At 41.6% G+C, this 26,020-nt stretch overlaps 1 protein-coding gene across 1 annotated transcript in view; it reads left to right on the top strand.

Annotated features, from left to right (window-relative positions):
- Window positions 1-24,536, top strand: part of vstm2a (V-set and transmembrane domain containing 2A) — a 68,088-nt gene extending 43,552 nt beyond the window's left edge. Inside the window, exons 3-5 of the mRNA XM_041961852.1 lie at window positions 7,211-7,261; window positions 10,179-10,515; window positions 24,435-24,536. Of these exons, the coding sequence (XP_041817786.1) occupies window positions 7,211-7,261; window positions 10,179-10,515; window positions 24,435-24,511 (465 nt within the window). The 3' untranslated portion in view covers window positions 24,512-24,536. The remainder of the gene's footprint in view (window positions 1-7,210; window positions 7,262-10,178; window positions 10,516-24,434) is intronic.
- Window positions 24,537-26,020: the final 1,484 nt, after the last annotated feature.

Below are 26,020 nucleotides of genomic sequence, written 5' to 3'. Positions count from 1 at the left end.
TCAGAAATTACAAATGAATCAACAGGAAGAACAGGACGAGGAACACCGGATCATTTAGGCCTTAATTATTTCAGTAAATGTACTATAATAACTGTCAGTCTGATTAAAATCTTATGTTACATTTCGTGAAGGGCAAGTGATGATAAGTACTACAAGATGTAGGACTTGGGACGATGAGTTTGTTCCCTTAGCCCTTAGCCGCCTGTAAGGAACATTCCACAGAGCACTTTCACCATGTTCAACCCAACAGTTCTTGCTCAAGGCTGATTCATAATCGATAGGTGATATCTGTGGAGTGAGACTGGGTTTAAAGAAACAACCACATGAATGACAACACAAAGTCTGCCTTTGTGCATGTTTGAGGCAAAGAGAGTAAGTCGTGTACTGGTGAAACAGGCTGATGAAGGTGTCATCCTCTCAAAATGCAGGTGTAACAGCACGATATGTGTAGCTGACAAATACAGCATGGTTGTCAATTACCAATTAATTTTAAAAAAAAAAAAAAAAAAAAAACTGTTGCTGAGCTCAATAAAATTCCCCTGAACCAAACAGCTCAGTTTATTTTGGATCCAGCTCTGCCGGACAGCTACGCTGCACACAAATCTTCAATTTTTTTTCATAGAATTAATCTTCATGGAGATTTTATATTGAGCGAATAAGTCAAGTGTGCATGTGTGTTTCACCTGGAATAATCCATACACTCTCAGAGGTGTTATCCACTCTGAATAGTCCCAATAACTGTCAATCATGCAAACTGTCATTTTCTGGCTGATGAAACACTGGGAAGCTTAAAATGTAACGTCCAAACCAGAAACTAAAGATCATAAAATGTAGTTTTAAAAACAACATGGACATCTGTTGGTGGATTTTTTTTAAGAGACAATTGGCACTACTATTAACAACTGTTTATTTCCAAATTCCCTTTTTTGAGTGTCCTTTGAGTGCACCTTTAAAAGTTTCATCTAATTCTGAAACTGACGCACTTTCATTCACAGTACACAAATAGATGTACTTAAATAAAAATGCCTTGGGCCCAATTTGATTTATATCTCATCACAGAGGCATTTAAGTGAAAAATCATTGCTTCCTGTCAAATTTAAAGCACAATTTCTTTTTAATGTGTATTTCGATAGCACCGCTAAGCTGGCACCATATTATGCAAACTGACGATGCTAAGCTTTTCACTGCAGCATATAATGACATTTCCTCTGCCACCATATCTTAAGATTACAGGCATTAATGTGTCATATGAAGTGCACGACCTGAGTTTACCCTCATCTGAGCGTTCGTGTTTGTATCGCTGATGATTGCCGGATAGCCTCTTTTAAATATTTGGTCTTATTAATGTGCTTTCATCCGTCGTGGATGCCTATCATCCAGGGTCAGGGCTCCGACATGAGATCGTATCCCGTCGCAGCAGGAGCTGCAATACAATCACAGCAACACAGGGTGGTCTAGTCTATACTTCAGTTTAAATGATGACCATTTTTCTTCGTGTGACGTTAATTTAGTCTCAGCAACTCAATAAAGCTTTTTTGATGCACAATAATTGCGGAGCACATTTTACAAGAAGTCAATTTGAGATTTGCATGAAGAATGGCAGCGTTTCATGGTGGAAGGGTTTTGCAATAAAGAGACAAGCGATTGAAATTGAGATACTTGCGAGCGGCCAGAGCTTTGGCTCAGAAGGCACTCATGCGATAGAAATGAAATATAAATGGGAAAATAATGGAGGTTTATTCCGACAGTGTCATTGAAAACTTTTACATTGCTGTCACAGGCTCGAAACTTACTTCTGCGAGCAGGTACACATTTAGATAAGGAAAAGTCATTCTTTCAGTCATGAGCTGAAAAAGCTGCAAGAAATGCAAGAGAGTGATTATTCTCGACAAAAGGTTTGACACTGTTATCTGTTCTTTTTAAGGACACACAGCCGCCAAATCCTAGTGGCAGATAAATGCCTTTTACAGCGGATGATAAATGCCGGGATTCTGAATTGATATTGGACATTCATTATGTCACAATTACCTTAATTGCATTTGTACAGTGTCGGGTGACTAATGGGTTCACACTCATAAAATACTGCCTTTTTTTGTTTTAATGCCTGCAAATTCAAACAGTCAATTTAGGTGAAATATTTGAAAATGTCTGAAAGGTAGAGGTGAAGCCGGGAATGAATGTATGCTCAGTGTGTGAACAAGGCCGGCACAGTCAGCTGACCTGGGGACAGAGCTGAGAGATACTGTCTCGAAAACAAAAAACAAAAAAAAAAGATGTAGATGATGAATATTGTCATTCCTTTTATCTTCCCCCGCTGCTCTCAGACATGTAGTCACTGCTGTTGGCTCTTTAAAATACTGCTGTGTGATTAGTCTGTGCTGATGCTGCTGGATGTGACACAGCGTGTGTCAAGTAGTTCTGTAACTGTGATGAATCTTGATGGATAGGGCTGTTTTTTGAGTTAGAAAAATTCATTTATGTCATTTTGCGTGTTTGATTTGAGAGTATGTTCATTCTTACGGTGCTGCACCTTTGGCTAATTTGCTACATGTGTATGAGCTCATGGAGTTTCAGCTCCATGGTGCAGAAAGTGCTTGCTGCAGTTTACATGTTTCATAAAGTTGATAAATTAGCTTCAACAAATGAAAAAACACACATCAAACGTTTGAGCCACTTCCTGTTTACACATGCCCACAGCCACAGTGGTGGACATGTTAGTTCCACATGAAAATATAACTCTTGACGCAGGGACACACATCATTCGATTGCTCCTGTCTGGGCCGGCTGGGGTTCGCTGTCGGAAGATAAAATCGTATGGTGTGTGATATGTAGAGAGCCTAATGTTGAATCTTCAGATTCAGTCGCTGCTTAATGTTCTCATGGAGACTTTTTCAAACACATTTGATATTTGTGGCTGATGTCAGCAATCAATGAGCTAATCTACCTGAAGTCAGCTTTGTTTTACAAAATCTACAGTCCTACACGCGTCTCCATTCAGTATCTCAGCCAAACTCTGCACTCGTTTCCTCCCATTTTTACCTTTTTCTTTTATAAACAGTCCAAGCTTTTCATTTCAGTGTTCGGCTCTGTCCCCAGCTAGCGTAACCACCGCTATAACAGAATACTGTCAACAATACGGCGACATCTACACCTTTTCGGCCACATACTGAGTTTAATTTAGGCTTGGAAATGAAAGAAAAACACCACCATCACCTCCATCAGGATAGTGCGCGTGTGTTGCTGTTACATATCCCTCACGCATCTTTTGACCATCTTTGTGACATGTTACATGATGCTTTTTCTGCGATGGGAGCATCAAAGGAACAGAGATCTGCACAGGATGAATGAACTGTGAAGAGGTTTACGGCACACCCTGTCATCCCATATACACGCAGTCTCTAAGCTTAACTAGGCTAATCTCTCTATTCAGCATACAGTTCAATATATTATATTTTATGGGAAATATATTTCTGTCAGGAGAGACAGGTGAATGAAGGAAAGATAATTGTTATGATGACAGTTAAGCCTTGACAGAAAGCCTTAGACTCTACAGGGAGGAACCCTGAGCATGCACCACCGCCAGTGCCTGGACACGGTGGTGGTGCTGGCTGATGACTCTGCTGAGGCTGATGAAACGATGAAGCCGATGAGTTAGACTGGACGGTGATGGTGGGGTTGTAAACATCGCAGTGACATGAGCTAGAAAAGGCAGAGAGAGGGAATCAAATGTGTGTCGCTGTGCCATTGGATAGATGCAACCAGCTGGTGAGAACAGCTGATATCTCAATTAACAACCCCAGACAATGACAGCCAGGAATTTATGCACAAGCATGAGAGGGGCGAATGCCAGGCTGGTATGAGAGATAAACTACAGGCCTGAGCATGCAGAAGAACAGTCCCTCTGACTGAACTTTCACTCGAGCTTCATTTAGTATCCTAAGTGTAGTCTGTAATCAAACATCTACAGCATAGCTAAAGTTAGGCCAATAAAGACAGTAACCCCCAGGAAAGATCTGATTAAATAATCCATCGGTGGCATGCCAAACACATTTTTTGGGGGGGGGCCAGGCACGCTTGCTGTGATTACTTTGATTGTCTCAAAGAAACACACACTCATAGACACACACTCACAGTGATGAATGAGTGCGTGGGAGTAAAAGAGCGCCGTATACGCTTTTTTCAGCCATATATGCGGCCATGTTAGAGGCCGTGCCGGTCATGGCCAATCACATTCACTGCTTTCGCCCCCTTTCATCACAGGGCCCTCTCTGTCATGCCGCACTGACAGTTTGGGGATCATGCGGAGAGTTTTCCTCAGAGGAAGGAGTTCTATTTAAGTTGAAGTCATTTTTCTGGACATGTTGAAGCTCCTGCTGTCACCATGGTTCCTCTGCATAGTAGGGTGAGATTTTATTCATCAGTGTGATCCACACAATAACATTTGCAGTTAAATACCATCAACGGAGACTAGAATTTCACAGTCACACCTCTACCTGTATTGTAATTAAACATACAGAGCTCCAGGCGACACTTTGGCCACACTCCTAAAATGGCGGTTGGAGGCTTGCGTCAGAGGAGGAAGGGTGTTTGTGTGTGTTTGTGGTTGACTGGCAGGAACAGACAGTCCTGAGGGAGCTATTAGGAGAGAGAGGAACTTTAATTGATCTACGATTTTTCTGTTTGAGCTGTTTTCAATGTGCCCATCTTCTGCATGCTTGTTGATTTGCAATAGAAGCCGTTTAGAGTGATTCATCAAAACGACAAGCAACCACAGAGGTTTGTGGCTATTTTGCCACAGTCTGGTGTTTGTCGGTGCCCATAGAGCCAAAGGAGTGCGTCTGAGTCAGTGTGCTGCTCCCAGAGCAATGGCAGTCTAACTATGTTACTGTAGGCCAAGTGTTTGCAATCAATAGCATGCAAATTGGGGCAGTTTTGCATTCAGCCAAGGGACTTATGTGCCCATACTTTACAATGTCTCAAAGAAGGAAAGAGGGGAGCTGTAATCACCTCAATAGGTGCAAAATACAGCCAAATAATGTCACATAGAACACAAAGAGGCTCGGACTGGCAGCTACTTTGGATTAGCACGTTTCAAACGTGGTGCTTCTCCGTTTGCATCAACAGGGGTTGCAAAGAAAAGAGAGAAATCAAAGTGACAAAAACATTGTGGAGCGGGAAGATGCTCCCAGACAGTCCTTAACAGTGCGCAGCAGTTCAAGAATTCATTCCAGTCCGCCTTTGATCAGTCGGGGCAGGATGTAGCAAATGATGGCACTTTCATCATCGACGTCTTCATCAGATTTAAGCTCCAAAAACATCGCACGCTCCGTAATATCTTCTCATTAGACCCTCACTGCCTGGGGAACACCTGCAGACTGTGAAGCACAAAAAATGTCATCAGAGTTATGTTCTCAGACTCGACAGTGGTCCTCCACAGCCACACAGGACAATATACAACTGCTGAGTACACTTCAGAGTCGGACAAGGACGCTGGTGGTGATGGTTAGTTCCACTTTAACAAATTTAAAGTTCTATTAAGTTCTGTTTATTTTCCCAGATGTTGACAAAGGCTAGATACTCACCATTCCTAACTGACTGATCAGTGGAGCAATGACTACATATTGATGGTGTTTTGCTTGGAGAAAAGTCAGTGAAGGTTTTAATTTAAACAAATAATTAAATCCATTTATATTCAATTGCAAAAAAAAAAAAAAAATTACAAACTGATTAGACACTGGACTCTAGGAAATAATTCAGCTGTTTTAAGCCATTTCATTAAGCCCATAGGATTTTCCATTATAAAATGTGTGAGAAGCAATTAAACCTTTTTCCTCCAGCTTATTTGTCACTGTAACCATGTTTTCCTGAACGCAGCAGCCACAATTTGTAGGCAAGAGTCGAGCATCTGTCCTCCAGCGGAGCTCTAACTTTATCCCCCTCAGGTGACATATATAGACTGCACACCCAGCCCGTATAACCACTGCGAAGTTTGTAAAAGAGCAGGCCGAAATTGATGACTTGAAACAGTCCGACGCCAAGACTGGGGACAATTAATCCTGCCTCCGCGTTAAAGGCGTCTCCTTGATACAATAGAGGATGCCAGGTCCATCTGTGAAGTCAAGATGTAAGAGTCATGCATACATGCAGACAGAGAAAGCTATGGCTCCTAATTCTGCTCATTAATCACCTGTCTGCCGAACATCCTCCAGAGAGAAAGCGCCCGGCTCCTCCGAGGTAATTACAGCACTTGAAGGAACGCTCTCTGCTGCAAACGCTCATAAGTAGCCATCTTATCCCTCTCCTGCCCTTCCCTTTTTTTTGTCTCGGCCGTGGAGCCAATAGCTCCCGTGTCCTCTGTAGAAACTTCCTCCTCCTCTCAAGCCTTTTCTGCTGCACTGCTCTCGCTGTTGCTCCTCTTCAGCTTTGTAGTCAGCAGACTTTTTTCCGGGCACGCATCCATTTGGCATCCGATGTGGGATAAATAAATTATAGCCCCTAAAATCAATGCCCAGTCTACGTTGTAGGCTGTAGGCTTAGTGCTTGCCACCATGCTAGAATTATGTCACAGGGGCCCAAACAGGGACATTTCATGAGCCCCAGAGCTACGCTGCTGTTCAGTATTTCGTATTTTTTTGAAATTCTCTTTAACTGAAAAGCTATTCCAGGCCCTCTGACATGTATTATTTGTCATAAGTTTTCAGGGGTAATTTTACTTTTACTGCAGAGACTGATGGAGGTTTTGAGGCACAATTTGTCTCAGAACTGCTGTTAGTTTGTCACACGGTATCCTGGTCTGAACCAGTTGTTTCTCTTGATTCACTGCAGCGTCTAGAAGATGTCTCTAATTTCTCTCCAGAACCACTCAAAGAATCTAAATATAAATCAGAAACGGTTGCAAAAGTGACATCTTTGTGCATTTATTTTTAAAAGCAGACTGGTAGCAATGCAGTCACTCAGCCTGTAAACTGTGTGTTGATGTTGGAATAAAAGATTCATAACCATCAGCAGACGGATGATGCTTTTTGGAAAGCTGTTGTAGTAATTTCATAGCTGGTTTTAGGGAGTCTGCGGCTAGACTTGCATAAAACGCGTCTTTTGAATGTGTCCTCAGAGTGGCTTTTTGAGAGCTACACAGTACTCAGCTGCTCTACTCTGCTATCACTTTTGATAATGCTTTCCTTCTCTTTCTGTTGCTTTTCTGTGTTCCCAGATGGAGATGATACCAGAGCCCGATCCTGACGACGAGGGGACAAAAATAAGTGTAAGTTGATGAACATGTATCTCTAGTGGTAGCCCAGCCCACCGTCGTGACCCAAGTTTGAGCCGTTTCATTCCAAGCAAACACAACAGCAGCTGATTTTCCGGAATAATACACCTTCAAATAGGAGAAAGGAGCTAATCAGTGAATTCAGTGGCAGTGTATTATTACTGTCAGAGTGGTTCCCTGCCTGTGCTCATGCCCCAGCAGCCGTTCTGCCTCTTTTTCCTGCTACTCTGTATGTGCTTTCTGTGCCCAGTGCGCCACACAGCCCGCCTCTGAATGGAGTCCTCAGATAATCAAAGAGCCATCTAGATGTAATGTCATGCATTGTATAGTGACTGGTCCGGGTTCAGGGTAACCCATAGGTTGCTATTAAAGGTAAATTCTGGTTTATCAGACACTGGGTCATCATTTCCTCAGATTATGATACTCACCAAAGTAATAGCATATATCTAGGTTTTCTTGTTCTAGTGTTTCATCTCCTGTCTGACTTATTTTTAGCAATGTAGCTGCATTCCTGGATTTCAACGCTGTACTTATCACAAATAAGTACGGTGTTATTATAACAGGCAAAACTGAAAGAAGTAGATTGTATGAAACCATAATTTCCCTCTAGGAAGACAGCAAAACTCTACTAACAACCACAAACTTGAAAACTTGTCTTTTGTTGGTTCAGTTCTGTTGCATTTTCATTTCAACCAACCCATCTGAAATATATTTAGAATAAAAACGTTCTACTGAAGGTCACCTCGCAAGGACACCAGTTATGCCCATTCCCTAAAAGAAGCACTGAAGACGTGCTAAAAAAAATATGAAAATCAGTTACTCTCTGAATTGTTGTGTACTAGAAGCAGAAGGTTCGACGTTTATAGTTGCAGAGATCTTCATGACGTTGTCCCACGGCTCATGTGCCATTACAGAGCTTGTGCAACTCTGTCTCCTAGAAATGATTAGAAACTGCTCACTTCCCAACAGTGAATACTGTATTTTTTGACAGAGCCATAATGCCTCTCAAGTTACGTTTTTATCAACACAATAAGGAAGTGCTTTGATTAAAATTCACAAAATGTATCTGCACATGGTTAAAGTTAAAAAGTCAACTGTGATCTGAGGTATAAAACAGTTTCAATATTGAATCAAACCTTTCCCTACTTTTTCTTTTGTGTAAACTTAACCATACACGGGGTCCAGGATCTTCAGTGCTTTGTTAGTCTGTTGTTTACGCCAACCTTCCAGTGACCTCTGTGGGGAACAAGAACGTAGCACTCTGCCGACTGGAAAACAAGCATTGCCAGAGAACATAATTCAGGCATACAGTCGATGTTTCCTTTAAAAGTATTTGGTGAAAAAAAAAAAAAAGGTTGCTGTGCATAAACAGAAATTCTAGGAGACAGGTCTGGCAAACATCTGCCACGTACCACACGATTGGCTCCACCAGTGCGTCCAGTTGAGCTGTGCTGATTAACATGGATGGTACAGCGTTCAGGGCTGCACCGGCCGCCATGGGACACTTCTTCACCCCTTGTTAATAAATGCACACACAGTTGTAGATTCTTAATTCTTTACCATTATCTTCAGGAAAATGGATAGTCAAAAGAATATACATAGAACGTGTACCACATATGCTGTATTGCATTATATAGTCTTAGTCCTCTAAACATGTGGCTTTGTTTTTGGGATCTATACTATATCTACTTATTTTGTTCTATAGCTACTGTGTTAATACAACTGTACAGACCCAACTTTGACATTCACCACGTCAGAAGTCACACTGTTAGCCTGGCCTCTATCACTGCAGAAACGTCCACCTCAGTCATTCAGTCCATTTTTGAATACTATAAAGATTTTATCCCAAAACATGCTACCCTCAAGAACACACACGGCTGAAAAAATGATTGTGACAACCTGCTTTAAAGATCCTGAAAACATTGTCTCAGGCAGCTTCTAGCAGGGTGCTACACGAACATGCAGCTTTTTCAAGTCGTGACATTTAATTGTTTTTCACAAGAGATTTCTGTCTCTCGCTCCTCTCACTGGTTTGAAGTGGCTGGAGTGCATTTGGAAAACGGTAATGTCACACATTTCTGTGCAGCAGACAGAATTTAGTGATTTTTTCTGACAGTTAGTGGCTAAATGGGTATGTGCTTTTGGCTGTTGAACATTGAATAATTAATACCTAAGGAAGTTCTTGATCATTGCTTATACCAGATGCCATACCAGATTTCCAGCAGCTGTGCCACTTTACTCAGGTGTCTTGACCAGATGTAAACTAACCCTCTCCCCCCCCAAAAAAGCCAAGATTAAATACCATTTTAAGTGACACAGCCAGGTTTGGTCAAAGAGGAGAAATGTGTCAACAATTAGAGATTTGTCTTTACCATATCTACTAAGGTGTTAGATACTTCTAAATGTATTGAGCCATTGCAAGCACCACTGCAAATCAATGAGCAGGACTGCTTTATGGTCATACTGGATTTACAAGACTGCTGCATTTCTGTGTGTTAAGTACCTCAATGTCTGCCAAAAACACACATCACCGTTTAGCATTTTTATCTAGAACCAGTTTCTCAGTTGACTTTCCAGAAATTCCAGAATAAGAAGTAGAAGTAGCTAAGTCCAGAATTGGCTTTATAATGACATGTATACTGAACTTGCTATATAAACGTACATGTACCCTGACAGATGATTTTTTTTTTTCAATCCCTGGCACAATTTTGTCTGCAAGCCAGTAAGCAAAAGTTATTGGCTCCAGATCCACTGTTCCACTGCGGTTAGGAATCACTATCCAAATGTCTCAGTATAATGGTCATATGGCATGCTGTAGAATAAAGTGGCATGATGTGCCATGAAACCTTGTTGCATTCCATCACACCACGCACTGTTATGACACTGTGGTCTCTTTTAATTACTCTAACAGACAGTGAAAGTCCAGGGCAACGACATCTCACACAAGCTACAGATCTCCAGAGTCAGCAAGAGTGACGAAGGACTGTACGAGTGCCGGGTGACGCGAGCTAACTACGGAGAGATTGTGGAGTACAAAGCCCAAGCCTGGCTGAAGGTGAACGCCACGGCCAGGCCACGACGACCACTGTCGCCCCCCAAGAAAAGCTCCCCGCTGCACCTGACGGACAAGAAGCCGAGAAAGACCAGCTCGCCTCTGGGCCAGGACAACATGAGTTCAGACCAGAGGGTGGCCTCCACCTCCACTTCTCACACATCCTCCAATACAGCTAAACACAACCCCGGCTCAGGTAAGGCCCTGGGGGAGGGTTACATAATGAGGGCACTGTGCAACACAAAACAGACTCATCTGGCCAGAATTTTTACTACCGGCATAAAGTCTGGTCTGCAACCTTCCTGTCTGACGAATTCATGAGCCACCTACCTTGGTAAAAACAAAAAAAGGTTGCGTGGCTGACAATCAAAAGAACCAAGTCAAGTGTAAAATGACGCTTTCAGAAAACAAGCCTGCGTCGTTCTAAATTAAAAACACTGATCAACACGTCGGACGCAATGAGAGTGGAATCAGCATCTTGTGGCTCTAAACAGCTGAACAGACTTTGTGCTGAGTGTCTGGTCTCACTAAACTGTCACGATATAATGTAGGTTTTATAGAACAAGAGGACAAGCAGGAAAATGCAGAATTAGGAGAAGCTGGCGAGCAATCTGGCCCAGTCTTCAGTATTGATTAACAACCCTATCAGGCTCCCCAAGAGGCAAAGTGCAGCACGAGTTTTCATCTCAACTTGCACCAGGCAGCGGGAATGCACCATTTTTGGCTATCTTCCTGTTCACAAAGCTGGTAGCCCCATTGGCCTGTTGACATACATGTTGCACATGTTTGCAGAGCCCAGCGACAGAAGCATGCATGCTTGAGAGGAGAATGTCACTGTGTCAGCATGTCAGTGAATCAAAATCTGAGACCCCACTATTGAGCTCTGCTTGTTCCTGTTGATTATGCACAACTGCAAGCTGTTTAGAGGAACTATCCAACTTTAGTAATAAAGCACTGATAAGCAAGTGACTATGGTGGTGCAGTGTTTGCGTCTGCTGAGGACCACAGCCAAAATTAGGCCTTTTTTCAGTCACCACAGATATTGAAGGAGTCTGTGGTTTTATTTCATCTTGTTTGGAGGATTGCCATTCCCTTTATTCAGTGATCAGCTACAAGTCAATCTCCTGCCTCCAGCGTACTCAGAACGCTGCTGCTCGGCTCTTAACTAATTCTTCGAGAAGAGAACACATTTTACCCTTTCATGCGTCTCCTCACTGGCTGAGTTTTAAAATTGATTTCAAGACTTTACTCTTAATGCGTGAGGCACTACGTGGCCAGGCTCCCAGCCATCTTTTAGAGATGTTCATCCCCCATGAGCAGCCCCAGAGCTCCTGAGGCGTGCCTCCTCTGGTGCTTCTTAAACTCACCTTATTATCGAGGGTCTTCTTGCTGCAGGCCTCTCGGTTCTGGGACTCCGTGCCTGAGCAGGCTGGCCCAAATCAGTAGTATCATTTAATTTTCCACAATTAGCTTGAATTTCACTGCTACTTAATTATTATCTGTGGCTAGAATTAGAATATTTCCTGATTTGTGTACTCAAGGAGTCTGTCAATACACCCAAGAGACACTCTGAGAATACAGGGCTGAAAACAACACATACATAGATTTACTACAATATTACTCCAATATACTAATTTTCCTACCCACAAAAAACACCTTTACAATAATTTGATGAGCTATAATCACACAAAAGTGCTACACATACTAGCTAACTAACATACTAGTTCTTATTATTATTATTGAACTTTCATGACATTTACTGCAGTATGGCCCTGCCATAGGATTCTAATACCCAGTCTGTAATTATACTCAGCAGATTGCAAAGAATATCAATGTTACCTTTGTCCTTCAGCAAGTGCAGCAAGGCTGAAATCCTTTCAAAGATGTGTGCAGTGTAATACCTATTGAGTTGTCTTGGTGAGTGCAAACATCATCAGCACTGCCAAGAAATGGAAAACGTGCGGGCCGAGCTAGTGGAGGACAATTTAATCCTTTCATTGTGGTCGAGGTCAGCTGCGTTCCCGGTGGATTCCTTTGACCAACATGAACAAAATGCACCCGACCAATCTGTGCAATCGTTCCCTGTGAAGCCACAGTCGCTCACATCAAACATTTCACCGCGCATCGTTTTGTGAGCTGAAGTGATTTGCAAGCTGTTGCGAGCTGAAATTGTGCGATTTACATTTTAAGAAAATGCTCCGTTGGTTAATAAAATTACCGTAACAACGTGAATGTCTGCAACCCTTAAAAAGTTTGCATCACCACTTTAGTTCGATACGTCTCTGCTGGCACCAAAATTAAAGAACAGTCAAGCGAATAAACACAAGCAGGCGCCCTGAATGAACAAACTGTCCAAGAAAGTCTTCATGCTACATCTCAGATGTGATGCATGTGAAATACATGATCAGTTTCCATATGCTGTGAGTCACATTAGCACATTTATCTGGCCTGAACAGATGGAAGTGTGGAAGCTTACAGCTAACAGTATTTTCAAAAATCTATTTTTCGGTTAAATACAGAACATAGAGGCATTTCAATATTTAACCTTATTACCTCAGTGCTGTGTGGGCAAATGAATCGATTTTATCTAGCTTTTTTCATTATCAGTGATTAAAGAGCAACTTAACACCAGTTGGAAGTGATGTTTTTACTTCAGTGGTTAAATTGGTTAAACAGTTTGGTGTTGTTTTTAGGTGCAACAGAGAAAAAAAAAAATTTTTTTACTTTTTCTGATATCATTTTGGGCAAATAAATATTGAATGTTGGTAGAAAATGGGATGCAAAGAGTGATTTCGGGTCCCAAAGTCAGACCCACCAGTACAGCCACCCTAACCCTTCCCAAGAGGTTTGTCAATAAAACAAGAAGGTCATGCTTGAGCGAATGATCAGTGCTGTCGTTTGTTCTGGTGAGGATGGTGTCAAACCAGTCAGCAAACCACCGTCAGTAAAAAGCTTAACCTGAGACAAAATAACTGAACTCAAACTGTCACCGATGTCGCTGCATTGTCATGCAAATTACACAAAAATACATATTTTTAGTCATGACGCATCCTTTACTCATCACTTATAATAACTAAGTTACGTGTATTGAGTGCAGTCTTGTGTTTTTGTTCGTACGTGGAGTTGACTTTATGTGTGTGAGAGCATTTTGCAATTTCACTTTTCCTCAAATCTTTTTCATGTCCGCGTACTTAAGCTTCAGTCTTGTGTCTTCATGGTGTTCAACTTGTATGGCAGCAGTAAGGTCCATAAGCAGCAGCCAGTTCTGTCCCTCAGGCGGCTTAGTTTGAATATTCTCTCATTAACTCTTCGCATTATTTTCAATTCTCTGACTATCAAACTGTGTTATAATTGTACTGCTCCTCCTCATCTATGCATGCCAATCATCTGCTACCTGACCAGACACAAAGTCAGCCCTGCTCTGGGCTCAGATAGCCCTCTGCACCCTGAAGCAAACATAGGAAGATATTACTTGCCACTGAATAGAGGTAAAAAGTTGAATAATCCCCGGGGCTGCAGAGTCGGAGATTATGAGCAGCCAAATTATGCTGACAACTGTGTTGCGGTGAGTCCTCTGCGCGGTGTGTCTGACACTGATAAATGCCTCTCTGTGGCTGCTCAGGCAGCCTCAGCCACCTTCTCTGAGCGGCAGAGAGGTGCTACGGCTGAGGGCGACAGAGTTCTATTACTGCTGTGCTCAGGTTGGAGGCAGATGAGCAACAATAGGTAAATGGGCTGAGATGAAATTAAACCTGGGAGAGTGCCGATATTTTCCTTTTCCGCATTGCTGCATCTGTAAACAATGAGGCACTTTCCAGATGGGGGGAATGTGACGGTGGCTGGTGGAGCGGCTGCAGCAGCGGCGGCGGCAGCAGCAGCAGAGCGGTTTGTTCACAGCTACTCCCCACCAGTGTGTCAGCTGTTGTTAGATCACAGCTCGGCCTCTATCGTTCCTGGCAGTGTTGTTCTCTCAAAGCTCAGAGGTGACCAGTGCTGAATGCGGAAAAAAAAAAAAAAAAAAAGGAAAGGAAAATGTCCCCTAAGCCAGACTTGTCCCTCCACCCCAGAGGCCAGCCTGGTTCCCGCATGAAAGAAAAACAAATATGGACTCAGCTTGATTGCATAAGCATTCATCCAAACAAAAAATCACTGACCTTGTTTTGAAGAACCACCACATTTTTTAAACCGCCTTGACTGCATATGTCTAAGGAAAGAACACCAGTGAGTCATCGCTCCAGTAGGTGGTTGGGAACAGCAAGACCGCCGTTCACGGCTGCATTCATATTGCTCGAGCGGCCGCACGCAATGCCAATGTGTCATTTCAGGTTCATGTGGATGCTTCCGTGGGTCCTTCCTTTCTCACAGTTCTGTCTTTTGGGCGCATGTAAATCTGGCAAACGTCTGTGAGTGCTCGGCATGTTAAAAAGCCACTTCTGAGATCCACCGAAGCCTTGCTGTAGATGTGGCTAAATGAGACTGCAGCAGTGACAGTTTGTGTCCACCGGACACAGGCATGACTGTGCCTGTTCCACAGAAACAACACAGACAACAAGAGTAGAACCAAACAGCTCTATCACCAATATGTGTCCAAAATGTACTCAATGAACTCGAAATTGACCAAACAACATTACAGTCTGATTTCAGATATCAACCAAAGCCAAATGCTCTTTTGTGTGTAACACTGAAAACAAACTTTGTCCACCAGACTGGAGCAAATAATGTCGCGTTACACCAATGTTTTTGCAAACCTTTACAAATAAACACTGAGCCCTTTTTGTCGTAGAACATTTTATATGTATGTGTTTCCAGCTAAGTCGTCAAAATGCCAAGGAGCCCGAAAGGTGTCAGACGTCTTATTTTAATTAATTTTTGATCATTTTTATACATAAATAATAATTTCTATCCACGCTGTCAAATTAGCATCAACTTAATTTTTAAGTATGAAAGCAACTGTATAGTGTTTGAAGCTCCTCAGGGAGCCATTCTAGGGTCTCTGTTTAATAATAATGTGTCCATTTTCACAGATTACAGAGTGTGAACTGAAGTTAAAGGTTGCTGGGACAATAATTCAGTGTGCCTACAAATGCTAATGCTATTGTTAGGTCATTGCATTTTGCTTGTGCCCTCAGTTCTCTAAGCAAGATAAAAAAAATTAAAAAAAAAACTAAATGTGTGTGTTCAATACAGTTACAGTTTTATAGGAACATCACACTCTTGACTGGATATGTGAAAAAAAGGCTTCAGGTAAACTGAGAGCTAAAAACAAAGAAGAAAAGTTGATAGTTTCGTAAAATTTCGTGTTTAGCTATATATTTTTGTAAGATAACCACTTATCCAAAGATTCTGTAAGATCGTTATTTAGCCAGTAGGTGGTGGAGGAAGTATTCTGATCCAATACTTAAGTTAAAGTACAAATACCACACTGCAAAGATATTCAACTCACTATGATATGCACTATTATATATGTATATCATTTCATTAGAGTATTGTTACTTATGCAATAATGTGAAAAGCATTTCATTGTTGTTTTTTTCTATAGGACTGCAGCTAATGATTATTTTCCTATACATTGGATATATTCTCAATCGATTGATTACTTGGTTTGTAAAAAAGACTAAAATAGTTAGAATTGCTGCACCACACATTTCAGACATGACAAAATAATTTATACCAAATAGTTTCCTGAATGTTCTATATATATATATATATATATATGTATATATATATACAGTATATTAATATAATACTCACTTCAGCTCTACTTGTGTTTACCATTTGATAGTTTCATATGTAACAATGCATCAGCATCACAGCTTTCCATATGTTCTGTGCCCAGATATCTTAACTTGAACAGAAACTAGAAACTAAAGCTGTCAAATAAGGGTGAAGGTAGAAAGCGTGAAGTAGTACCTCAGATGTGCGCAGTACTTGAATAAATGTACTTAGTTACATTCCATAACTGTAATTTTCTGTGGAAACAGCTACAAACCGGATGATGACAAAGCTAAGACATACAAAGAATGGGAACATGTTTGTGTTTGAGGAAGGAAACAGAATAAACCAGCCAATGGTGGGCCCTCGCGTTAAGCCTGAATTAGCCGCATGTCCCTCATCTCAGTTATGGCTATAAGCTTTGGAAAATGGCCGCAGTAATGTGGACTGAAAGACACAAAACTGCTGCTGGGATCCTTTCAAATGTGGTGGATGGTCATTTTGGAGCTCTGACATCGCACACCAGACTGTGTTTTCACATTTACCCTCAGTCAAGCTGCAAGGTAATGACATCCAGTTGTATTTAACCAGCCAGTCAGCCACCAACCCAGCCATGGCCCGTTCAGCCGCACTGTCAGTCAGAGAGTGTATCAGTCAACAAGCAAATCAGACGGCCAGTTTTATGACAGAGCCACCAGGCGAGTAAGCAAGCGAGTCAAAGAGACAGTCAGCTAGCCAGTCAGCCGGCCAGGGATCAGCAGGAAGAGATGGAACTGGCGCTAAGCCAGTCAGAGCTCCCTGCGGAGGCGCTGTGGTGATTCACCTCCCTGCCTCGCTGAACCTGACTGCCTCGCTGGCCTGGAATTGATATTCCACATCACCATTTCACCGAGCCAAAAACATTTTGGCAAAACGTTGAGTGTTGTGTTAGGTTAAGTAGGACAAAATGAAGAGTATTCATTGTGGGTCTATTCTCTCCCAGCATGCACCGAGAAAGCCTGAAAACGTCTCTACTCGCTCAGACAGATACTCTTACTCATTATGCCTACAGATAAGTCAGTCTGCAGTCCCCCAGAAAGCACACAGAGGAAATGTAAACTCAAAGGGGCATCATGTCGCAGCTCTAAACCCCGAGACATCGCATTAAAGTCCCACATCTCCAAATCACATCTGCCGGGGAACTCTTTTTCACCTGTTTCAGTTTTCTTTGAGCTTCTCCTCTTCAGATGAATAACAGCGTCAGAATTCAGCTGGAAATTAATCCGAAATGACTTCAGACATACATGGAATGATCTTGTCAAGCAAACAATGGCAGGAAGTGGGAGGAGATGCTTTTAGCCACAGAGATGGATAAATGAAGGAATATAACCATTGCCTACACAACATACACACACATATATGGTGTGTGTATTCTGCTCTATTGATAGACTTTTATATATATATATATATATTTTCTGCTGCATTGCTCGATCCTCTTTTGTGGTTTCTTCTTTGCTCAGCAATTAAAATGCATGCTAGTGAACAATAACAACAATAATTCACAAATGTTCTTCCTTTGTTGTTTTCCAAAAATAGCACGGGAACACGGTACCTTTACCTTCAGCACGCTCGCCTGCAAAGTTAGTTTTTGAAGTGAAAAACAGCTCACATGAAAGAACAGCTGAATGAATATATATGACGGGATGAGAATAATAGCTTTAGACGTAGTTTTGCTTTGCATGACTTACGTGCATTTTCATTGCCGGGGATATAACGGCCTCACGCCAGATGAATGCTAATAGCGAGAGCGAGGTGAAACAGTCTAATAAGTGCTGTGTGAGTATCAGAGAATCAGCTCAGAGGTTTTCAGGCGTTTCCTCGGTGGGGGCACGGGAAAATCGGTGGGGAGAGAGACGCGAGGAAGAGATCGTATGAGGTGAGAGGGAGCGGCGCACGCAGGTGTTCTGATGGTGAGCCAGTTAATGCAGTTTTGCTAACACCGTCAGTGTTGCGGTGACACGCAGCTCATGGAGGCAATTAACGTATTTAAAACACTTATCGCCTCATTGCCAGTCGTGCTCCTTCTCTGAGTTTTACTGCATAACACAGACATGATTCACATCATTTTTAATTCAGTGATGCAGTGATTCATTATCTCTGATGTCCACTGCAAATAAATGTCCAGAAATATGCCTGCAATTGGTCAATAAATGACACTCCATATAACCCCAGAGCTTGTAGTAATCCAGTGATGGCTGCTGCTAATAATTAATTCAGCATGTTTTAAATGGTGCCAGTTTACCAAAATGTAAGCATGTATAGGAGTGTAGTCTCTCATGCATACACTCTGAAATGCTCGGACAGTGACAGTCATTCGTTGTGAGTACAGGCTGCTGCTGTGCTGTTGCAGCCAGGCGCCGCCCAGTGAACAACAGAGGTTTAAAAGCGCTCAGCGGCGGGACAGGGGAAAACCCAAACTCTGGAGGAACTACTAGCCACAGGCAGAGCCCGAAACACTTAGAGGTAGAGGATCAGTCCTCTGTTGTGATCCGCTTCAGTTCAGTAAAAATTCCACATTTGCATCATCAGACATTTGGCAGTCCCATGTCCATAAAGTAGTTTTGTCACATCCAGGCTAAAAAAAAGCTGAGTGATTGACTCCATGCAACGCTTTACTTTTGGTTAATATCCCAAAAACATCATGAGAACAACAAAATGTAGAACATGATCATCCCCACAATACACAGCAGGGAAGACAGAGGGAAATAAAAGGAGGAAATAAATCCATTGATAATGCATTAACCCTATAATGCCTGACCCAAGAAATAATGGACAGAAGAATCTATTTTTTTTTAATTTGAAGACTTTATTTGGCCCTTTAAAATTTTTTTTTAATTAAAAAAAAAAATGCAAATATGTTTTTTTGTTTGTATCGTTTTGAGCAAAGTTTTTACCATATGGTAATGCAAAACTCTGATCAAATATGATACCCACGGCATTATAGGGTTAATTCAGCTGGGCAGAGGTGGTTTGTGTGGGGCAGAGTGGCGCACAGCGAGTTGAAATCTCTGCTGTCGTTCATTCCTCTTGGAAGTAACAGCCTTGTGTTTGTCCCAGCGATTTATTTGGAAGATAAATGAAGGTTCCAGACAACATTCCTACTTCAGCTCTGATCTGTCCCTCTGAACACAGTTTGTGTGCATACAGTTTCCAGGTGCAGGGAGGAATTATTCCTGACATTTCAAGATTGCTCACATTTGGTTTTACCTCCAAACTGTAGGCCCCCTCCTGGGAGTCAGGGCCCCTCAGAAGGCCACAAGATGAGCGCTTAAAAATGGTTTAGAAGTTAGGAAAGAAGAGAAAAAATACCTTTATTGCACAGAATGATAGCTTTCGTAACTTTTTCTTGTAAAACGTTGAGTTTAACCTCCTCATGCCTCTGAAGGCCAGTGCTGTGAAATGAAATGGTGTCAGGAGGAAACTCACGCACATATGCAACCTGCGATGGGGGGTCATTTGTAAACATTTCTCGGCTGGAACAGGCACAACTCAGAAAGGTTAGGAACCTGCCGTAAAATGTTCTGGATAGAGTGCTGCCTTGTTTACAACCTGTCTGACATCCTGACTGCTCATCTCTTTTCCCACATTGTGCTTCACTGTGGCGATCCAGAGCTCTGCTATTACTTTGGTTTTTGACCTGGTTTATTGCCAGCAACCTAACACATTATAAAAACAGACTTTGTCAGGGATAGACTGGACTTATCCGTCATTGTCACTGGTGTTTTCACAGTCTGCCACTCAAGATCAAAAACGGCATTCCATGTCTGACCAAAATATTGTTGAAAACCAATCGCCTTTAACTTTGCCTTTTTTTTTTTTTTTTTTTTTTTTTTTGCTTTTTGGAGCATCTCACTACCTTGCATACTGTATTAATGGAGATGGTGTGGTTTGTCAGCTACAGCTACACTTCCTTCAGTTATTCTTTACCTGATAAAATCAGATCTACATGCACCTTTGTTTTTGCTGCGTGTGTTCTCTCAGACTACCAAACTAAAAAAAAAAAAAAAAAGGTGTCCAAATACAAACTAAAGCAATAAACCACTGCAACAGCAAATCAATAATGTATGAATAACAATCTCCCTGATGTTCTGTACAAGGGAGGGAGGGAGAGTAGCACTATTTAGAGTTTTTTCAATGGTTTTTAAAAGCACATCTGAACAAAGTCAGAAGTGACATCAAAGACGTGATGGAGCACAGCTGTGCGTCATGCGCTCGCCCGTCATGTCGGGTTATAGCCAGAAGGAGGTCATAATGACCCAGCACTGGCAGCCCTGTCTCACTGTACTGTTGTTGTATTTAGTTGAACCTTGAGACAAATATACAGATTCCTTTTCAGTAAGATCAAATTTAAATGGTTCAGGAAATGATATGTAACTGTAAATCCATGTTCAGTTCTGAGCTCTGCGGCAGATGGACCAGGCGAAGGTCCAGCCTGCATGTCATAGTGTTTTTCAGCTAAACAATAAACCTAAATTTCTTACAAGTGAGCAGGCCAGTTTCATACTCAGCAATGTGTAAATCAATAAAGAGACATGGAATTTATGTATTTTACTCCTTGATAGAGGTGCCAAAGATCAGCTGCCAATAGGGGAAAAAAAGAAAACTATCACATTAAGTGTTACTCGATTTCTGTATGTCAAGGTTTTAATAAAATATTTACTGTAACCATTTCAGTAATGAATATGGTTAAAGAATAAAGCTAGCTTTTTATGTCAGCAAATCCCCAAAACGGACCAAAAGCAACATGTAAGTTCATACGTCAGAGTCAAAATACGCGGCAGTGTGAGCGTTCATGGTGATGAAGGAACATGACAGTCAGTGCGACAGTATGGCTCATCACATATGTTGAACAACAACAGAGCTTGGTGGCACAGATTAACTAGATTCATCAGGTTTGGGATACAAGCACAATACTTGTCAGTGGCATGCATTCATTGTGAGTTTTTGGGAATGTTCACAATGAAATATATCAAGCTATAACAAAAACATAAGCATGAAGTCATAAAACGACTCACATTATCTTTCATATATTGCAATGTTTCCATACATTTGAAAAGAGGAGTGCACATATCTTGCATCAGTTTAACCTGACACTACTAAGAGCTGTTCAAACAGCTCAGACGTGCAGCCGTTGCACATTTTTTGCATTTTTTGTGTGATTACTCGACACGGCGTCAGTCAACCCTAACACAGTATTGCCCTTAACATCTTAATAATGTCTCATGACTAGAAAGTATATATATGTATATATATATACACATATATATTGTTTGCCTCCAGTTCATAACAAAGATGCAATGTACAAACACAGTGACCCAGACAGTAACTAAATGAACATGCACAGTCTGTGTTCATTCTGTTAACAACAAAGTGATGAAAATGTCACAATACCCACACTGACTGGGAAAAAAACAACGTGTTTAACCTGTCAAACACACAACCGACCTTATGTACTGTATTGAATATAAAAATCCATTCATTAAAAACATTCATCCAGGCAGCTTTGCCACCAATGTGGCTTAAGACATTAGTCAAAACTGGTGAAGTCAGTGCTGTTCGTGCTCCACTGATCGATTTCGTTAAGCCTCGACACACGGAGCAGGAGACTAAACACTGAATGTGCTTAGGAGAGTGCAGTCCCAGCAAAGATTTTCAAAAATGTCAAGAAGTACCAATTTGAGGTAGTAGCTACTCATTATCTCAGTGCCACTTCATGAATAGGTGATACACAGTAATGATGCGACCAAATACAAAAACATTGTTCAGATATGAACAGATAATGCTCCACAGATGCCAACTGCATCTAATTTCTTGCAGTATTTTTTCCCTTTTGTTCATACAGACCTGTCACCAGATTTACAAAATCTGCCTCAAATGTCACAACACATCGTCGCAGCCATGATGGATTAATCCACAATACACTCAGAAATTATGTAAAAAAAAAAAAAAAAAACCTACTCAGGCATTCAGCGAGGTTAATCCTCAATCACTTTTCGTAATTTTCACCGTCATTTAGCTGTGCAGTGCAGACAGACTGCAGCTTTGCATTACAACTCTATTACATGGAGACATGTGACACCATGACTGTGCCTCAAAGTGGCGTGAGATGTTCAGAACGGCACAGGTTAGCTTGGCAACTGCTTAGGGATCCCAAGACGCATAATGAAGTGGCTTTCGTTTTTTAAAATGAAATAAGACATTTTTAACTGTGGTTTTACCGTCGCTGAGTAGATTATCGTAAAAAGGCTTGATATTGGTGAAGTCGTGCATGCCTTTTCCATGTACATTTGTATGTCTCTCTGCGTCTGTGTCTTGCTCTGACTCCTAGCTGCAGGCTGATTAATTATTCTCTGTGTGAAGGGTGTTTTGGCCCGGAGTGATTGCTGCTCCTCTGTGGCTCTCCTGTTCTCTCGATCTCCTCAAGCCAAATGAGATGTGCTGGGGAGGAATAAAGGGTCAAAGCCCTCCATCTCTGTCCCCCTCCTCCCCCCACCCTTCCTCCCTTCATCCTACGATCCCCAGCAGCCCAGACAACCCAGAGCTGGGCCGCGAGGAACAAAGTGTCCCCCTGGACGATTTTCTTCTTAGAACCATCACCAAGTCTGACATGGGAATCTAGTCAATGTCACTATGATTTAGAGAATATTTCATTTTCTATTTCCCGTGTCCTGCCTTGTTTCACAGGATTACGACTTGTGCTCTTATTGCTCATTTCTCCCTGCTTTCGAGCGCAGTCTTTCTCACATCCTTTCTTTCTCTTTCGGCTGATGGAGAGCAGGCTGTTTTTCGGCCATAGAATTCTGCTGCGTGGGATTGTAAAGTTGTCATCTGTTGTTCTGCGCTCGTCGGTTCAGGTTCGATGTCCCCAAGACCCAGGTGAATCAAAGAGTGGGCTGAAGAGGCCGCGTTGCAGTTTGTAGTTGTTCGTCATGTCAGATGCTCAGTAAGCGGTCAGAGCTGTCCTGTCTACAGTGATGGTAGCAGGGGCAAGGTGATGCTGTGGCTGCTCGCCTAAGATAGCGGGATTCATGTGAGAATAAGTACATTTGTCATGACGAGCCTCGGCATGAGAGACTGTAAGTGTCTGAGGAGGTGAGCCTGCAGATCGAGGCGTGACCAGCAGCACATCACGACGCAGCTTCGCCACATGTGTGAGCTTTTTCTGATGGGAAGAGGAGTCCCTATTCCCAGTTTTGTGTTTGGTGACTCACCAAAACACGTTGAGTCACAGATGGACAGATGAATATAAACAATGGATGCCTGATGGTCTGATAATGCTTTAAAAGCAATTTGATGACACACATAGAAGCAACCGAGATGTGCTTCACTGTGTTTTCTGTTTTAAACCAATGCATTTAAAACCTGCTCTGGAGCAAAACAGAGTTCACAGGCTTCATTGGTGACTGCAGCCATATGGACCAAATCTAATGAAGCCATGAACACATGAACACAACCACATGCTGAAGGAAAACAAACAAAAAACATCGCAGGCACATTTTAGACCACCTCATCAGGTTGTGTGAACTCTACTATGTCACAAGGTGGAACGTACGTGAGGGTGTGGAGCAACTTGGTTAGGTTAAGGGTCATGGTTTGGGTTAAAATTGATACTTAAGGTTAGGGGACCTTTGTTGTCATGGTTACATTAGGTTAAAAGAAGATTAAAAGCTATTTGAAAGGCTGAGGTTTTGTGTTTTGGGAATTTTCTACTAATGCACTTGTTTTTCCTGAGGGAACAGTCTGGGAGGTCGGTGCTGGATCATCACATCTCATCACAGACCAAATATCATCTCTCTTTTTTTGTTTTATCTGTCATAACCGGGAGCTTTCCCCAAAATAATACCATATTGTAGATACACGGATATAGCAATACATAACTGTTGGTGGGTAACATGCATAAATTCCTAAAATTTTATATCACAGTATTTATAATTTCATATATTTGATGGGAAATAAATTGAGCAATTCTGAATGGCTAAAATATCCAGACAACTTCTCAACGTCTATCATTCATACAAAATTCATGAACATATAAACATAATCCGATGTTGACATAAATCAGTCCCACTGACTAATTTATAATGTTTCCCTCATAACTTAACACAAAAGAAGAAGATCATTACCTCTGTATAAACCTCCACCTAGTACAGTGCCTGTACGAAAAATCTGTGGCAAATTTTATAACGTGACGACGTATGGAAATATCGTCTACCCCCACATATAATTGAATAAAAAAGCGTTTCTTTCTCATGGTGTTGCATTGGTCTGTCTGTTCATCAGACTATGGTAATCTGTGCTGTGGATGCATGAGAAACTGTAAAGCTCATTGTACATTTCTAAATCCTTTGTTTCTCTTCTCCTCAGGTACAAGAATATCATCCAGCTATGGACTGGCTGTCCTCCTCCTGGTGTGTGGTTTGGTGAGGGATGCCTTGTTATAATTTGAAGAACTGACATGGTTTGCCCCCTGATCTCGCTCTCTCTCAGTTTGCTCTCGGAGAGAGCGAGAAAATTGCCTGTTTTATTTTTCTCCCCCCCCCCTCTCACCATGCGGACTACACAGTTGGCCCTCATTTCCCAGCCACTACTGCTCTTGTACCCAGCACATTGTTATTAGCCACTGTAAACACCGGTCACCTTTAAACCAGTTGGATTACCTTTTGTACAGACGTCGACACCATCAGAGGCGCGGCGCTCCGGTCTGAACGGACTGTGTGTCGTGTTGGATAACTCTCACGGAAGAATGATTTTCTTATGGCTTCGCTGTTCCTGTTCATGTGTTCATTGCTCAGAAGTGAACAAGAAAAAAGGAGAATCTACATTTGTGTAATATATGATTCTAGATATATATCTGTTTTATTTGAAACACCTAGAATTACTGTATGTGCTGTGAACATAGCTGACACTCTCCATATTGGCCATTGAACTTCATTGTGAATAGACACTCTGGCCTTCTCAAAGAAGCAAAAGAAACTCAAGTACATGTTAATTTAGACTGTTAACATTAACCATCAGGTTAAAAAAGGTTAAACTTCTCATTTTTCTTCAGCTGTATTGGCCATCCAAATTATCTAATGTGCATAATTTTACATCTTGTTAGTGTTACATATACAGGTGCGCATGCTTATTAGTCTGAAGGCTTAAAAGAGGGGAACATACGTTATTTGAGCTACGTAAGTCAACACTTGGAGTTCAGTGTTACAGTATGTTGAATTTAGCTTTATTTTAATGTGCTAGCTTTGGTGTGAAAAAAAAACAAACAAAAAAAGGCAAAAAACAAATTGTCCCTTGTCATTTTAATTTGTATTGCATCCTCAGTAGGAATAAAAAGGATGTCACAATTTATGAGTCATTCAAAATCTTGATATGTGACCAGCGGATGATTAATTTTAATTGACCTGCACCGGTTTTTTAAACGGCATGCTTCAGTTGCTGTGCCCCTCCCTGGGACGTCTCATTATCACAGAAAGGTGAACGAGTATTCACCCACTTCGGCTCACGAGCATTGCTAGTTTGCATTATGTTGAAGGTTTCAGAGAGGTGTTTGAGATGCAGTGCAACACAGAGAGCAGCTTGCTTATCATCGGCATTGTATATGACCCATGTTCGAGAGAAACAAGTTAGTTTTGTTGAAATCTTCTGTCTTATATCTCACAGTAATATATTTTTAGCTTTATTTTCAGATGATATATCATAGAGATTTTTATCCGCGCAGAGCATTTATGAGCAAAACGCTTTGACAATCTGACACAAACACAGACAAAGGTGTTTCCTGGCTTCATAGCGCAGCAACTTCAGATCATTACACAGTATAAGCTCTGAATTAAATGGGATTCTTTTGTTGTTGTTGTTGTTAACTTTTGAGCTGAAAAGGAAATTGTGCACCATCCATCAGAAAAGCAGATGTTCCAATTCAAACTGAAATATTTATGAATAATAGAGTAGCTGAT

This window comes from Chelmon rostratus, chromosome 20 (genome assembly GCF_017976325.1).
Source record: "Chelmon rostratus isolate fCheRos1 chromosome 20, fCheRos1.pri, whole genome shotgun sequence".
In the NCBI taxonomy this organism is placed as follows: domain Eukaryota; kingdom Metazoa; phylum Chordata; class Actinopteri; order Chaetodontiformes; family Chaetodontidae; genus Chelmon; species Chelmon rostratus.
This window is presented reverse-complemented; position numbering and strand designations above follow the sequence as displayed.